The sequence below is a fragment of the Myripristis murdjan genome, chromosome 14 (genome assembly GCF_902150065.1).
Source record: "Myripristis murdjan chromosome 14, fMyrMur1.1, whole genome shotgun sequence".
Taxonomy (NCBI): domain Eukaryota; kingdom Metazoa; phylum Chordata; class Actinopteri; order Holocentriformes; family Holocentridae; genus Myripristis; species Myripristis murdjan.
In genome coordinates, this window is record NC_043993.1 from 35,773,613 (window position 1) to 35,790,372 (window position 16,760).

General features: G+C 42.2%; 1 protein-coding gene across 3 annotated transcripts; it reads left to right on the forward strand.

Moving 5' to 3' along the window:
- Window positions 1-1,946: 1,946 nt before the first annotated feature.
- Window positions 1,947-15,871, forward strand: pou2f3 (POU class 2 homeobox 3). Of its 3 annotated transcripts, none has more exons than XM_030068615.1 (13): window positions 1,947-2,023; window positions 2,435-2,491; window positions 5,719-5,753; window positions 7,574-7,675; window positions 8,747-8,852; window positions 9,883-9,971; window positions 10,770-10,946; window positions 11,746-11,887; window positions 12,113-12,246; window positions 12,884-13,048; window positions 13,591-13,633; window positions 14,289-14,403; window positions 15,797-15,871. In XM_030068615.1, exons 2-13 carry the CDS (start codon window positions 2,443-2,445, stop codon window positions 15,837-15,839), a joined length of 1,200 nt encoding a protein of 399 aa, XP_029924475.1. In that variant the 5' UTR covers window positions 1,947-2,023; window positions 2,435-2,442; the 3' UTR covers window positions 15,840-15,871. The 3 variants fall into 3 exon arrangements, with proteins under 3 accessions (XP_029924475.1, XP_029924477.1, XP_029924476.1); XM_030068617.1 differs by having other exon boundaries at window positions 5,725-5,753; XM_030068616.1 differs by lacking the exon at window positions 1,947-2,023 and having other exon boundaries at window positions 2,378-2,491.
- The last annotated feature ends 889 nt before the right edge of the window (window positions 15,872-16,760 follow it).

Genomic DNA, 16,760 nt, shown 5'->3' on the forward strand with positions numbered 1-16,760 from the left:
TGGTTTAAAAGAAAAGAAAAAAAATTGTGTGAAAGTGCAGGTATTTTTCTTTCTTTTCTTCTTTTTCTATAGGTGATAATCATGGATACTTAGTTATAAACGTAATAATTGTTGTGGCCCAACCTTACTTAGTTTTTTTTTCATTATTTTGCTGATGAGCAGATGTCTCTGCTATTGACTATATAGAGGCTGCTTTCAAATGTATACCTGCTTTCTATGTTGAATTAATTAATAAAAAAAAAAAAAAAGAGAGAGAGAGAGAGAGAAAAAAGCTGTCTGATTGAGTGGGGCTATCCTGGGAAAAACCAGCCACTCACAATAACTTGGTCCTTAAAGGGATAATTCACCCATTTTGAAATATATGATATTATTTCACTCCCCTTGCAGCTGTTCTGTAGGACAGTAGTGGTGCTATCTTCCTCTCATTGAGCACATTTACATGCACACCATATTCCTGTATTATTCAGAATATCCTCAATATTCTGGTTGTGTACGTGTCATGTAAACACACTGAACCTGATTAAGGTCATATTCCGGTTGGAGAAAATTCCGAATCAGACCCCTGGCATATGCCCGTGCTAACCGGAATATTGTGCCATGTAAACACCTTAATCAGAAAATGCCCCGTACCGGAATATTCAGTTACGTCTGCGCATGCTCGATTCGCAAGGAATCCTGGGGTGTCTTTGTTGTTATGGTTACTGCAAGCGGGGAGACGGCATGGCGAACAGCAGCAAGAGCCAGCACCACAACTGTCCTACAGAACAGCCAGAGGGGAATTGAGATAGTATCTTTTTTTTCTTTTTTTTTTTTTTTCAAAATGGGTGAACTACCCCTTTAACGCATCAAGGAAATAATGAATGCTCAGCAGTGAAGTGTTCATGTCATGTTGAGCAGCTGTTTGACATGATTCAGAGGGTTTCAGTGTCCAAGATGGATTTGCTCATTTCTCTCTGGGATTACTAATCTGGACAATGAAGAAAAACTTGGGTTAAAGCAGATTTAAGTTTCAGTGTCAGTGTGGAACAGAAACATGCCACGTGCTGAAAATCATCAAATTCCATTTTAATTCCATGTTTTAGTCGACCTTTACATGTTAGAAACAACCTGAGCAGCAGGTAGACACGGGGCTCTGTATATGATATGATAAACTTTACTGTCCTTGTTGGGAAATTTGTCTGTGACTCAGAAGTCATCACACTTTAACAAGCAGACAAAAACACAACAACCAAAACAACATATGACACACACACACACACACACACACACACACACACACACACACACACACACAAGATGGATTGGCTCATTTCTCTCTGGGATTACTAATATGGACAATGAAGATTAGTAATATATAAATATGGAGTAAATACGTTAATATAAATGTGTTCATATAAATATGTGTTAATAAATATGTTAATATAAATATGTAACACACTGGAGGAGAGAAAAGCGTCTCTCTGGAAGACAGTAAAAACTTTTATTTTCTTTATCACGTTTAGGATGAACTGTATCTTGGTGTAATCTGCTGCCTATCCTACCTTTTGTGCACACACACACACACACACACACACACACACACACACAGAGAGAGAGAGAGAGACACTAACACACTGGAGGAGAGAAAAGTGTCTCTCTGGAAGACGGTAAAAACTTTTATTTTCTTTATCACATTTAGGATGAACTGTATCTTGGTGTAATCTGCTGCCTATCCTACCTTTTGTGCAAACACACACACACACACACGAACAGACACACACACACACACGCACACTCAGACACATGCATGCCGTCTACATTCGCAGTAACCCCATTGTTGTTTTATGCAAAAAGTCTGAGGCTGGATAGGACGCACAGAGACTTATGCAAATCAGCCTATCAGCCGCTGTGGGCTCTGCTGCAGAGGTGAGCGCTTCACCACTTAGGAAAATGCAGATGAGCAGCCGTGGATTTCCAAACTTTTTAATCCCAATACTAGCGACTTTTTGAATAATCAAGGAGAAGAAGCTCGAGCTCAACTCAGGTGAGTCACCGCCTCAAACACACCCTGACCAGCAGCTGTAACACCTTCAGAATGCTCCGCAGGTAAAGTCACATCATTTTGCTTCACCTGAGCAACATTAACCTTTTCTGTGACGTGCCCTGCTCAGGTCTGACTGTGAAAGACGGACTGGGGAGGCTGCTGAATGATTTCCCATTGCTGTATGAGGATATATTCATAGCTTATAAATATTATAACAAGCAATCACGTGTGTATGTGTGGGTGTCTGTATGTGTGTGTGTGTGTGTGTGAGTGTGTGTCTTTGTGTGGTGGAGGTGGGGGCAGCACCAAATTAGAATAAATTCAAGATCATTTTACTGGGTGACCTGAGCGCTTCATTGTCCTGGTAAAGTTACAATCCTTTAGGAAAATCAGCTATATTTATCATTACAGATATTAAGATGAGCGCAGACACGGTGGAGCAGTCGGACGCTGCGGCTGAACAAGCAGGTAAGATCTTTTCTCTTTTTTCACGCCGGACGTGAACTCCTCTAAACCTCCTCGCGGCTCAGACGGGCGAGCGCTCCCGTTGCTTTGGATGGTTTTCACGCTGCTGGTGCAGAGACAGAGACACGTCTGTCCTCCTGGGGACTGGACTGGTGTTTTCATGAGGTTGGACGTAAAGACGTTAGTTGAGATGGGAGCTGACGATCACAAGTTTGACATGCTGAGGTTTTCTCCGTGTGAAAATGATCTCTGGGAAAGTCAGAAAATGAAATGATGTGACGTGATAACAGCAGAAATGGGATTCAGTGATCATCTTAAGGCTGTTTGATGAATTTTGGATCAGAGTGTGTGAAGTGACAGAAACTTTCCCATTATAACTTTTCATACTGGAACTTTTCCTCTTCACCTTTTTTGCTCTATAACTTTGGCATCTTCCCTCAAAGAGTGCTCTGTTTCTCTGTGGATATTTTCTTGCCACGAGATCAGTAACCTCTTTTTAACTGTTTTGAAGCAGAACTTCACATTAATCCCATCAAACATAACTTCTCTTAAACTGCTCTTCCTACTGGCCGGTGGATTCTGTGCTTTAGTGTGTAGCTGTAACCAAAACAAAAGCAGCATTTCTCTGTGCTGTCATTTTCACGAGCAGCAGTGTGTGTGTGTGTGTGTGTGTGTGTGTATTGCGCTGGTCGGTTGGTAGAGCAGGATACACCTGAGGCTGTTTGCAGAGAGTCGCTGCCTGCCTCGGGCTGAAGACGCCAAACAGCCACCAAAGCAGGAACCAGCAGCGGCAAATGTGGAACTTTTATTTAGACAGACAGAGGCTGCGTGAGAGAAGTGACTCAAACCAACAGAAAGGCCAAACGCTTGTTGTTTTTTTTTGTTTTTTTTTTGGCCTCCAGTCAGTATCGTGCTTGTTTTGTGTCCGTTTTCTATGTTCCTGATTCACACACACACACACACACACACACAGTGTAAAATAAAACCTGGGGACAGTGGCAGGCTGTGTGTGAGGTGCAGGGTGGAAACTAACTGCTGTCCAAAATGATTTTCTCACCATTTGACACCAACATTCATATCAGCTTCCACTGTCAGTGAGTGTGTGTTAAAGGTTTCTGTTGCTCACGTCAAAACAGGCAGTTTGTATACACCGTTGGGAATGAAGAGAGTGGAGACTGGTACAAAACAATGATCCACTGGGGAAAAAATATATATGTTTAAATTTCTCATTCAAAAATAGATTTAAATGCGATGCACCCCAGCAGACTGGTGTAGATTATAAAGTGACAGTATATGATGGGACTGATGTGGGCATATGTGTCTGCCTGCACCCATGTTTTTATGTGTGTGTGTGTGTGTGTGTGTGTGTGTGTGCGTGTGTGTGCCTAACAGAGACGACCCGGGCTATAAGCTGATTTGCATGGCTTGGTCATTTCCATACTGGAAGTTTGGCTGTGGTGCTGGTGGGGTGGGAGTCGGGGGTTGGGGAGGCGGCGGTGGTGTGTGCATGTGTGTGTGTGTGTGTGTGTGTGTGTGTGTGTGTGTGACACTGTGTGTGGGTGGGTGGGTGGGGCCGGGGGGGTTGTTGAAGATACTCCTGTTTCCATTGTGTGTCTCTGGCAGCGCTCTGCCTCTCCTCGACTCCGAAAGGCCCCATTTGACATTCAAATGATGCTGCAAGCTCTTACCTGGCACACCTTGATCTCCCTTCCTCCCTGCACTCCTCCGCCTGCCCCCCCATCCATCTCTCTATCGCTCTCTCTCTCTCTGAAAACTGCACTTGTCCACAAGGCCTCTTATACATGTATTTTTTACAGTATAAGAGGCTTTTTTTGGGTGCAACGAATCTCCCAAAAGTACTCCAACAGTCACCCAAACTGCTCTGTGGAGAGGGTTAGATCATGAAAAATACATCTTTTTTCTTTTTTTTTTTTTTAAGTTTGTCTCGTGTCAGCTCTGTGAGCCGGGCTGAAACACATCGCTCAGCATGTCATCATATTTAGCCATTTAATAATAAAGGCTTTTTGACATTATAGCAGTGCGCCTTGGATGTTTTAAAAGTTTTTTAAAAGTTTTTTTTTTTTTTAAACTCTACACAGGAGTTCTTTTCTAAAAGGAGACGTGCTTAAGAGAAACAAATTCCACTGAGCTTTCACGTCTCTGTATTTTCAGATTTTTTTAATCTGATACATTTTCCCTGAACATCTTCGTCACTACAAACTGAAAACTTGTAAAATGAGGCAGATTGTAATCTGGCAGCTGTTTGGGCAGATTAAATGTTTCTGATTATAAAAATAAAGAGATACCGGCAGTTAGAAACTTGCCGTCCAACTTGAAGAAATACATTATATATGTATTTATTTATTTATAAATTAAATGAATGGCTTTTGATGCTGGTATTTGACAAGTTTATTTGCCAAAAGATTCATAAAGTGAAGTACAATGTAGGCATGAAGAACATCTTGGCAGGATTTTGTGCACTTTTTTACATTTCAGGAGAAAACTTGAGAAAAAGAATTTTAGAAATGTGTATGTATTATTTTAGAAGTGTAATCTATGGCAGCATATTAGTGACACTATAGCGGGGAAAAAATATGGAGCCGGTGGAGGGGTTATATTACCAAGATAAAAAAATCAAAATGTTAAATTTATGATGAAAAAAACTTCACAAATTTATGAGAAAAAAACCTGAAAATTCTAAGATTTTTTCTCAGGGTATTTTTTTTCTCTCTACAACGGCTCTAATACTCTGCCATAGAAAACACTTTCCAAAATGTGCTTTTACAGAACAACAACTGTATCCTTTAATATGATCAAAAAGTGTTTCATTTCCCCGTGAGTTTATTTTGAGTCATACTACATGTGGGGGAAAGTCGATTATTTCAGCAACAAAGTAGTGGTGATTTGCTGAGGAAATAAAGGAGAAAAGAAGCACAAAATCAGCAAAAGTCAGTGACAGCAGCGATAATGAAAATACAACAACAAAACAGAAAAATAAGAGAAAATATAAACTCAGCTTGATTTTATTCCACAGTAAAGAGAAGTGGAAGTAACACGGATGTTCAGGGTCTGCAGATTAAATGACTGATGACTGTTCACATCGACACTAACACACTCAGGATGGAGTGTGTATTAAACTGTCCGGACTGTCACTTTGAAGGAGTTGAGTTTTGTTCATCATTTCCATAGAATGAAATTCTAATTTTTGAATCTCTTTCTTTCTCTTGGAGATTTAGAGCAAAACGGAATCGACTTCAGTCGGCAGGTATGTATCGCTCCCTGAATGCATACACACCTTCTTGTTTTTCCAGCCCAAATTTTGAACAACTTGGATTTGTGTTTCATAAGTTTATACCAAACATTGTTTAGTAGTTTAATGCACGTGCTCCCATAATCATTCCAATCTTGCCAAACCAAACTGAATTATTAGAGTAAGAGTATCTTGGTTTCAGGGGAAATACGTTGGGAAAGCACGTCCCTATGTTGGACACACACTGATTTTAGCCATCAGACACGTTAAACTGAAAATAATAGAATTAGAAAGTTAGGATCAGAGCTGCAGAGCTAAACGAAGGCTTGATCCACCGAACCCTTATGAAAAAATATCAATCACATGTGAAATAAACCACATGTGGTTCTGGAACACATGTGATGTACAGCCACACCTGATTTAATTTTTTCACATGTGATTTTCAGGTTGGTTTGTCCACATGTGCAAATTCTCGTCCAGAGGCCAGTCACATGTGAAAATGCGAATTCCACATGACATGTGGACAATTTCAGTCGTGTGAAAGCAGCAAATCACATGTGAAAATGTCTTGTTCACTTGACACTGTTTTCTATTCACATGTGGAAAATGTTAGTTCACATGTGAATATTTCGAGTCACATGTGAAATTTAACTATTTTGTGAGGGAACCATGCAACACCACAGTGCACCATAACACACTTTACTTCAGAGCTATTTTTTATATAAAATATGTACATATTCTAGAAGTTTGTGCTTTTGCTAATGTCCTTCCAGCTGAAAGAGTGCACAGTTGCGAGGTGTTTGCAGATGTAATAACGAAGCGCAATTTGAATATCAAGAGCCCAAAGCTAGTTTCATACGCACGCTCCCATGATTCTGCTCCTCAACTGCCAAACCAAACTGAATAATGAGAGGAAGAACATTTCGGTTTCAGGGGAAATACGTTAGAAAAGCGAGTCCTTATGTTGGACACGCAGTGACCTTTAGCCAATCAAATACGTTAAACTGATCAAGCGCTAATTTGGAAATTAGGATCAGAGCTGCGGAGCCGAGCAAAGGCTTGATTGACCGAACGCTCTCATCATTTGAGTTCCTGTCTTGGGTCGACATCCAGAGTGACCAAGAAGTGACCGTGCACCAGAACACGCCTTACTTCAGAGGTGGTTTTATTCAGATGTAAAATACAAAAACATGTCTGTTTTTGAAGCTCTCATCTTTGCTAACGTCCTCGTAGCCGGGGACCCTGCACAGTTGCGAGGTGTTTGCAGACGTAATAACGAAGCCCAATTTGAATATCAAGAGCCTGAAGCCAACTTGGAAGTGGCAGCCGCGCTGTCGGCGTTGACTCTGCCGGCGTCGCAGACCGCAGGTCAAACAGACGCTCCTGACCGCCAACATCCTCAGGACACGCCAGCTCTTATCCCAGATGGCTGACATCACCTCAGCACACCTCAAACAGTTTCCAGCTATTTGGATAAGTCTGTAAACATTCCTTCGGGCAGAGGCTGATTTTTCTCTCCGTGTTTACAGGAAGTGCAGCAGGTTTCGGGGGGGGTGGGGGGGATATTTGCATAATGGCTCACCTGAGGGGAGGGAGAGAGTCTATCGCTCTTTGTATCTTGTTCAAAAACCCGAGTGACCAAACTGGTCCTGGAGTGAGTGTGCACGAGTGTGTGTGTGTGCACTTTGCCTCCATACACAACACAACACACACACTCACACATAAATAGAAGCACGTAAACACACACAGACTGTGGACATTAAACGCATCGTAACCGCTCGACATGACCTTTGACCGAGCGGCTCAAACGTTTGGCTGTGCTCTTGTTGTCCCAGATAAAGACAGAGGACATCAACGACTCGCCGCACTCCGTCTCGTCCCTGAAGACATGTCACCTCGGTCAGGACTCGCCGGTGGCCGGAGGACAGATGAGCGGGGTAGGACACACACACAGCCTCTTAAGAAATGAAGCAGGCAGGGAAAACCACAGAGGCAGCTCAGTTTCAGAGAAAAAAACTTGAAAATCCTGAGATTATAAAGTCACAAGACTTTTAAGCAACACGATCTCTTCTTCAGGGATGGATTTTACAAAATGAAGCAGGCAGGTAGAATCTACGATGGCGTACTATAGTGCCACGTTTAGGAAAAAAACTAAAAAATTAAGGAGTGGGGGGAATAACATTCTGAGAAAAAAACTTGGAATTTCTAAGATTAAAGTCGTAAATTCACAAGAAAAGAACTCAGATATTCTCTGAGATTAAAGAGATGAATTTCAGAGAAAAAACTCAAAAATTGATGTAAACCTTGAAAATCCTGAGATTATAAAGTCACAAGATTGTGAGAGAAAACTCTGAAATTCCGAGATTAAAGTCGTAAATTCACAAGAATTTAAAGAGATTAAAGTGGTAAATTTATGGTTAAAAAAAACAAAAAAAAAAAACTTGAAAATCCTGAGATTATAAAGTCACAAGATTGTGAGAAAAAAATCTGAAATTCCGAGATTAAAGTCGTAAATTCACAAGAAAAAAACATGGATATTCTCTGAGATTAAAGTGGTAAATTTATGAGAAAAAACTTGAAAGGTCTGAGATTATTAAGTCACAAGTTTGTGAGAAAAAGCTCAGAAATTTCAATGTTGTAAATTTATGAGAAAAAAACTTGGATATTCTCTGAGATTAGAAAGTCACAAATTTACAGGAAGAAAACTGAGAAAAATAGTATTTCATACGGAAGCATAAGAGTGTAAGAAAGATAAGAAAAAGTGTCTCCAAGTTTTTTTTCTCATAAATTTATGACTTTATTATCTCAGTTTTTTCTCCTTTTTTCTAAATTTGTGAGTTTTTACTCAGAGAATATTTCCCCCCACCACCGATATTTTTTTCAGTTGCCATAAAAGTCAAAACCAAAACCCAACACCAGATTGCCACATTACTTCTGAGCTGTGCAACAGGTTTTCTCACTGACTGTCTCCCTGCTCATGGAGAGTGAACCCTCTGCTGTGCCCACAGGAGCTGGCCTCTCTCCACACCATGCAGCAGCTGGTCCTGATGCCTCCCTCCCACCTGTCGCCCCCCTCCTCCTTCCTGCTGACCCAGAGCCAGAGCAGCCACCAAGGTGCGGCAGCCTCCTCCGCTGAGCCAACATGGCTGACCGGCGCAGCTCCTCTGAATAGTCAGCTAGCTGAATGATCTTTTTCCAGCTTGTTTCAGACGGTGCATCGTCTCGAGTTTAGCACAGGCTGAAGCACAGACTGATGAATGTGTTCATGATGAATTATTTTAAGAATGCATGCTTGAAGCCTTGCAAAATATATTTTATCTTCTGATTAGTATCGTTGCCTGACCTACGGCGCCCCTGAGGGGTCATGGATTTTTTTTTTTTTTTTTTGCGTTCCTTCGCCTTGCAAAAAATTTTGTGTCACCTTGCAGTACTTTTCTACTTCCGTTCCCTCTGGGCCGTCTTCCTCTTTCTGCTCAGCGCTCCCAGCACTAACACCAGTATGGACCAGCTGAATCTGACTTTGAACTGGGCAGTGTTTCTGCTGAGTGAGGCTGCTGCTCAACAGGCTTGGTGATGTGGACGGGGAAAGGAAACTTCAGATGCAGAGAGCTCTGTGCTGGCAGCAGCTGGAAGAGGGAACAGAACGGAAAATAGAAAAGTATTGCAAAAGAACGCAAAAAAAAAAAAAAATCTCACCATGACGTTTCCTCCTGGCCTGCAGCCACAGATCCTTGACCACCTCAAGTCTTGTGACCTGAAGGCTCAGCCAACACGTTTAAGCCGTGAAGCCTGTGCAGCGGCTGGCCATGGGCACGTTTTCAATTCAAAAGTTGTTTAACAAAAAAAGTATACCTTTTTAAAAAACACATTTTGTAGTAATTTTGTGTTCATTCTTGTTCTTTGAACTTGTTCGGGTTTCAAAGTGTTAAAATATCTCACCGCTCATGATGATAAATCAGTGATTTGGGACCGGCTGTGAACACTTTGGCGTTTTGATTCAGGCAGAGATTTTTGTAGTGTTATTATTATTATTCCTATAACAGCTGCTCGGTCTGTGCACAGCTGAAACCCACTGAGCTGACAGTCTGCAGACGTCACCAGTCACAGCACGTTACTGAACAGATGTGTGCCGGTTGCCTTGCAGCGCTCCTGCAGCAGAACCTGCTGTCCCTGCCCGGCCAGAGCCAGGCGGGCCTCCTGCAGCACCAGCCCGGACTGGCCCTCAGCCAGCAGGTAAACACAGAGCAGCACCCGGCACTGCACACCACTCAGCAACAGCAAGCACCGAACCACAGCCAAGAACAGACAGGAAATGGGCATGTTTATGATGAAGCTCTGGTCATTCCTGTTGGAAGTTTGCTGATGCTCAGAGAGGCTCGAGGCAGGCAGGCGGTGTGCAGCCCAGAGTCGAGGCAAAGCGTGAAATAGAGCCGCCGGTCCACCAGAGGAAAGCGTGTCAGTGTGACGCTGACGTGTGAAAGACACACACTTATATTAAGAGTTTCCCACTTTGGGATCAATAAAGTAAATCTATCTATCTATCTATTATGTGAAAGAACAGCAACGTGAAGTGTAAAGGGACAGGCAGAGTCCATATGCTGAGGCAGGGGAGGTGGTGGACGGGTCAAACACACCCTCCCATGAGATACCATGTTCAAATCCATGTCTGAGCAAAAGACCAGCTTGTTTTTAGCGTGTTTGCTGATGTTAGTTTGCAAGCTAACATTGCCAGGTAAAGTTTCCCACCCTTTACCCTGACCTTAACCTACTCCTCACCCCAGGACAGGCCAGGTACCACTAAAAACTAGCTTGCATGACTTTAAAAATGAAATATACTTGCAAAAGTGACTCAAAAATCACCTTCATTTGATTTTCCCTGTTAAACCCATCAGTTTATGTCTGGCATAAGATGCTATTTTGTTCTAAACCAATCCAAACCCTAATCTTAACCATTTCAAAATAAGATTACAGTAATATATCAGACCAGCTCCAGCAGTGAAATGACCGTATTTCCATATTCTCCTGCTGAAGGCGATGAGTCGCTCGGGCCTGGCAGGACCATCCATGGAGAACCACATGGACATGTCCCACCTGCAGATGCCAAAGCACATGGCAGTGCCTCAGCAGGACGAGCCCAGCGATCTGGAGGAGCTGGAGCAGTTCGCCAAGGCCTTCAAACAAAGACGCATCAAACTGGGCTTCACTCAGGTGGGTGTGGGGCCGTTTGGGCACAAATCCGAGTCATGACTTTTCTTAAGGATGATGGTTCAAAACAAAGACAAGGACTTTAGTGCGCGTAAGGATGGAACGGTATGGGATTTTCAATGTCCAGTTGTTTTCTACAAACAATTTGACTGACAATCCTGGAAAGTTACCCAAATATTACGGTGTGATGAAGAGGCAGTCTCAGGTCTTGCATGGAGAGCTGCTTTTTTACCGCACCACCAAATCATGCAGCCCTAATGCCAATATATAAAACAACAAGTTCTACTTTGCTTTTTTTGAGTAATTACTGTACTTTGTTTATTCGTACTATCAGGTAATTTCTTCCTGGTGCAAGGCTGCCATGCCAAAGTTTCCTGCAGATGCAACCTGCCCGATCTACTTTCCAATTCAAATAGGAAATTAGTAAGAAAAGAGCTGTTTAATTTTCTAAAAAAAAAAAAAAAGGGCACTGAGACTTTTTGGTTTTTATATTAAACGTGGTATTTGTGACTGGTTTTGTTATGGAAGTGAATGGAGAGATAATAATCTATGATAATAATTTATGTTTATGTGTATTGGATGTTTTTTATGTGTATTGGACTTCCTGGCTGCAAATCAGTTTCCCAATAGGGACAATAAAGATAACCTTGAACCTTGAATCCAGTGTTTCACCACCACATCACACCCTGGAAGCTACTCAACACGACACTGATGGTGATGGTTTGTGTGTGTGTGTGTGTGTGTGTGTGTGTGTGTGTGTGTGTGTGTGTGTGTGTGTGTGTGTGTGTGTGTGTGACCACAGGGAGATGTAGGCCTTGCTATGGGGAAACTGTACGGCAACGACTTCAGCCAGACCACCATCTCCCGCTTCGAGGCGCTCAACCTCAGCTTCAAAAACATGTGCAAGCTGAAGCCGCTGCTGGAGAAATGGCTGAGCGATGCCGGTACGCTGCAGTGACACACACTGTTAATGCAACACCACTGATCCTTATGGCTTGGAGCTGAAAGGGAACACAAAAGGATATTTGTTGCTAAAATCATTTCAGAAGTCAAAAACAGTTTTATTGAGCGAAATGATTAAAACCACTCAGGAAAATGTATTCACAGCTCATTTTGCTGCACAGGAAAATGCACTCAAAGGTCTGGTCTTGTCTGTGTTGTGATGTTAGAGAACTCCCCCTCGGACTCGATGAGCAACCCGGCCTCCCTGCCGCCTCTGATGGAAGGCTACGGACGCAAGCGGAAAAAGAGGACAAGCATTGAGACAAACATCAAGCTGACTCTGGAAAAACGTTTCCTCGATGTGAGTTAAAGGGCTGCTCCACTTTAGTTTTCCTGAAAGCAGCAGCACTGTCTCCTAAAAATGACGTTCCCACACAAACATACTGCATTCTTAATTACATTTAGGAGGAAATGTGGTTTGCTCATTATTATGTTTGTTTTTGATGTTTCACAAATACATTTCTAATCAACATATTTTGCATAGCATGTCAGTTTCTCTACCTTCAGCCACCAAAACCACTTGGTTAAGGTTAGAGAAGGACAGGTTTAGGCTTAAAAGCCACTTGGTTAAGGTAACATAACAAAACTTATGTAACGTTTGCAACAAATGAGCACCATGTGGGGTTGTGCAGGACTCGAACTTGGGTTGCCAGGGTTGAAATCGCCTGGCTGATCCATCCACCAACGAATTTCAGATGACTTTCAGACGATTTTTCAGACAAACAAATGTAATTCTCTTGTAACCCAAACTGAGAACATAATTGAGAATGCAGTTCAGCTGTATGAAGATGTCATTTTTAGGAGACAGAGCTCAAAAGCCGCAGCACTGTTGTGTTTTACTAACTTGCTTTACACAGATCTGCCTGAGTGTCATTTCTGCAGCTTAATATCTAGACATCATTACCAAGAAAAAAAACATTCCCATTTTTGGTTTTCAGAACCCCAAACCCAACTCAGAGGAGATCACACTGATCTCAGAGCAGCTGTCCATGGAGAAGGAGGTGGTTCGGGTTTGGTTCTGTAATCGGCGTCAGAAGGAGAAGAGGATCTACTGCCCAGTGGCCAGTTTACCCATGAAATCACACAACTTCACTTCCAGGATGGTCAGTTGTTCTTTCACCAACAACAGTTATGAATTTATGTCATCTCTGACAGTTTTAATCAGTTTAGTCAAAACGGTTTTAGTCAAAATATTTGGTCAGTTTCAGAGCTTCTTGAAAGCTCAGACTAATTTCCCCCCTGTAACCGTATGTGCTCTCAAAAGGGAGTTTTGCAAGGAGAAATAAAACCCAGAAATACCAATAACTCAACAAATAGAGTCACTGGCATAGGTCAGACAGCCTGTCAATCACCTGGAGATATACTGTGGTTATTTTGTGCTATGGCACAGTAAAAAAAAAAAAAAAAAAAAAAAAAGTACTTACTGCAGGTTTAGGTGCATGAAGATAATTTTCACTATTACTATTATGATTATTATTTTTAAATGTATGTTTTTGCTTATTGTTGTTGATGATGGTGATGTAATTTTCATTAGTATTATTATTATACATTGAGTGGACTGAGATACACTGTTGAATATAGAGATTGTTGGTTGTGAAATAATGTTTGAGCATGTGGTGTGAATGACGCTGTGTCTCTGCTGCAGGCCTCGGCATCCAGATCCTACAGCCCCCTGGCTTCAGTGGGAGGCAAGTACCTTGAATTTCTGTTTATTACACTAGGCAATTAAAAAAAAAAAAAAAAAAAAAAAAAAAAAAAATATATATATATATATATATATATATATATATAATATATAAGTTAAATATCAACAAGAGCTCAGTAGAATATCAATAAGCCATAAATTACATGTCAACATCATTTCTGTAAAGCGTTATTGTGGATTCCACCAGAGTTGTGGCCGAGACATTCCTACCAGCAATGCAACTGGTCATGAATTGACATGAAATTGACACAACATATGCTAATGACATGTTCCCCGACCCAACCAGAACCCTAACCCTAACCCTGTGGGTGTGGCGTGCCCACAACTCTGCTGGGTTTCATAATAACACATAATATCACTAAATTCAGCAAACACATCAGAGTGTCAACAGATATGTCAGCGTGTTGTTGACGTATGATTTATGGCTTATCGGTTTTCCACTGAACTCATTCATCAGTCGGCTTTCTGTTGAGCGTCTACAGGAGCGATCCACAGAGACGCCGACCTCCAGACGCCCCGCTCATTTCACAGCTTTATGGGAGACAAACCAATTTACAGTGACATGCAAGTGTGTGTCTGTGTTTGGTGTCTGGTGTATGTGGATATTTGTCTGACGGAGTGTGTTGTTTTCCTTTCAGTCTCATCCAGTTCCTCTCCAAACAGCGCGAGCCGAGGAGCTTCTCCCAACGGCCTGTCCTCAGCATCCTCTAGTTTATCATCTCATGTCAACCAGAGTACCTACAGCACACCAGGGTATGAAACAAAAAGTTTATTAATTTATCTATTTGTGTCGGTGCTAGACATTCTTAAGAACTAATATCAAAATTTAACGGGACAAATTGCGCAAACATAAAGAACAAAGAGCAGCCTGCATCCTTTCAGTGCCCATGTTAAAGGACCACACCAGTGATTCTCAACATTTTGCCATTAACCACAGTTTACACTCCGTTTTACACCACAACAAACCATTCTGCTAATCACGCAAGACTACTGAACATACAATCAAAATCCCTCAGTTTTCAAATGTGAATTTCTGGTTGAAACAGCCACCCACAATGCTCTGTTTGTGTGACTAACATAAACCACCGAGGCGGAGGAACCGCTTCAATCCGCCCAGTTTCAAGTCATCGAAACACAACAGTGCTGCTGCTTTTAGGAACCAACTTTAACAAAAGCTGGCAAGGAAAATGATATTGGAGTTGTAAAATACGACTGCTGGCTTGGGGAAAAGACTAACAGACACATTAAGTATATACATTTTTTAGATTTTATACAAAACATGTAAAAATCACCAGTATGGTCCTTTAATCCAATCTGCAGCAAGGTTCATTGTCTTGCCATGCCACAAGCAAATTTCATAAGAAAACTCACAGAAACGACACTGCAGATGGTCATACATGCGTCCCATAGTTGCCAGTCCTCTTGCCCTTCTCCTGGAGTTTCTCTTGATTTTTCGGCAGCCTGGCACAGCCATAGTCTTCTCTCATTTCTGTTGTTCATTTCGAGAAACAGAGTCACAGCTGTTGGGTTCAAACAGTTTCAAAAAGGGGCAGCAGCAGTGGGTAAAAATATGTAGCAGTTGACTTGATCAACCATCAGTTTATCGTTCACTAACTTGTCCAGTCAAACTGTGAGGGGGGAAGTGAGCGACCTTGTTAGCAGGGTGGCACATGATTCTTGATATTTTTGTGAGGAAAATGCGTTGATGCCCAGTGGATTCTGTTTCCCATCCCAGTGCACTGTGGGTTCTCGCTGTCATCATTACCCAGGCTACACCTGTGGCTCCTGAAAGGACGCTGGCTGGTTCTGTCATTTTTTTGTGGCTCTCAATAATGCTTCCGTCAGAGCAAGGCTAGATGCTTTCACAAGCCAAAAGAGAATGAACTTAAGAGACCAGCTGGCAGTGCAAAATTCATTTTCTCCCATGTTGTGATCTAATTCCAAACTCTTATATACACTTCTGATAGGAACTGCCAAGCTCCTGCATGCCTTTGAATCCATGCCTCGGTCTAAACCTAGCACAAACTGTCTTTCACTTTCATTTGCCTGCTTCCTATCATACTCCTTTCTGCACGTGGCTTTGAACTGGCTGAAAGAGCAACACTGCATTGCATCACTAATAAAACTGATGGTGTCTGTCTTCCAGGTCATGGTATCGCACATGGAATTCGACAGCATATCATCACTGAGGAGAAATGAACTGAATCTTTTGAAGAGCACCAAATGTTATGTTTGGGAAGGATGTACACTAAAGATCTGATGCAGTAACACAGAATATCTCCCACCCTGTTACAACAGCCTGCAAAACCTGAGAAGGACTCACGACGAAACAAAGTAGAGGACTGTGACATGGGCCACAACATGCCCACCGGTACCTGAGCTTGCTTTATTGGCTACAAATAGCAAATCTTTTTCCAAAAAACCTAGGCATCATTTTTGACCACCAGCTGAAATTTGATAAACATGTCAAGACGTTTATTCAGTCCTGCTACTTTCACCTGAGGACTCTTGCAAAAATATGTCCAATGTTTAATTTCCCATAGTTGAAAATGGTTATCCATGCTTTTGTGTCTCCCTGCTTAGACCAATATAATGCTCTTTGTTCCTGCCTAAACCAAGACGCTGTAACAGTCAGTCCAAAACTCTGCAGCAAATTGCTCTCTAATGGCGCTTTTCCACTAGTACCTACTCGGCTCGACTCGGCTCGGTTTGTAAGCTTTTCCATTAGGTGGTAGTACCTGGTAGCAGGTACTATTTTAGGACCTACTTGGCCGGGGTTCCAAGCGAGCTTAGTTGAGCTGAGTCGAGCCGAGATGTGACATAAACGCCGTGCAGGCCACTGATTGGACAGGGAGCGACAACACATGAGAGTGACTCCTGCACGAAAACCAAACCCGGCATTAAAAAAAAAAAAAAAAATGGCAATAGCGACCGTGCGCATTGATCATCACTGAAGTTGGCAAAGTCGGAAAATGGCAAGCAAACCGGTACCGTGGTCAAATGAAGAGGTGGAGACTTTTCTGTGCTTGGTGGCGGCCCAAAGAATCCAGAGGGAGCGCCGCCTTGCTATGACGACTCCACCCACGGTGAGGTGGGACTCGATTGTAATG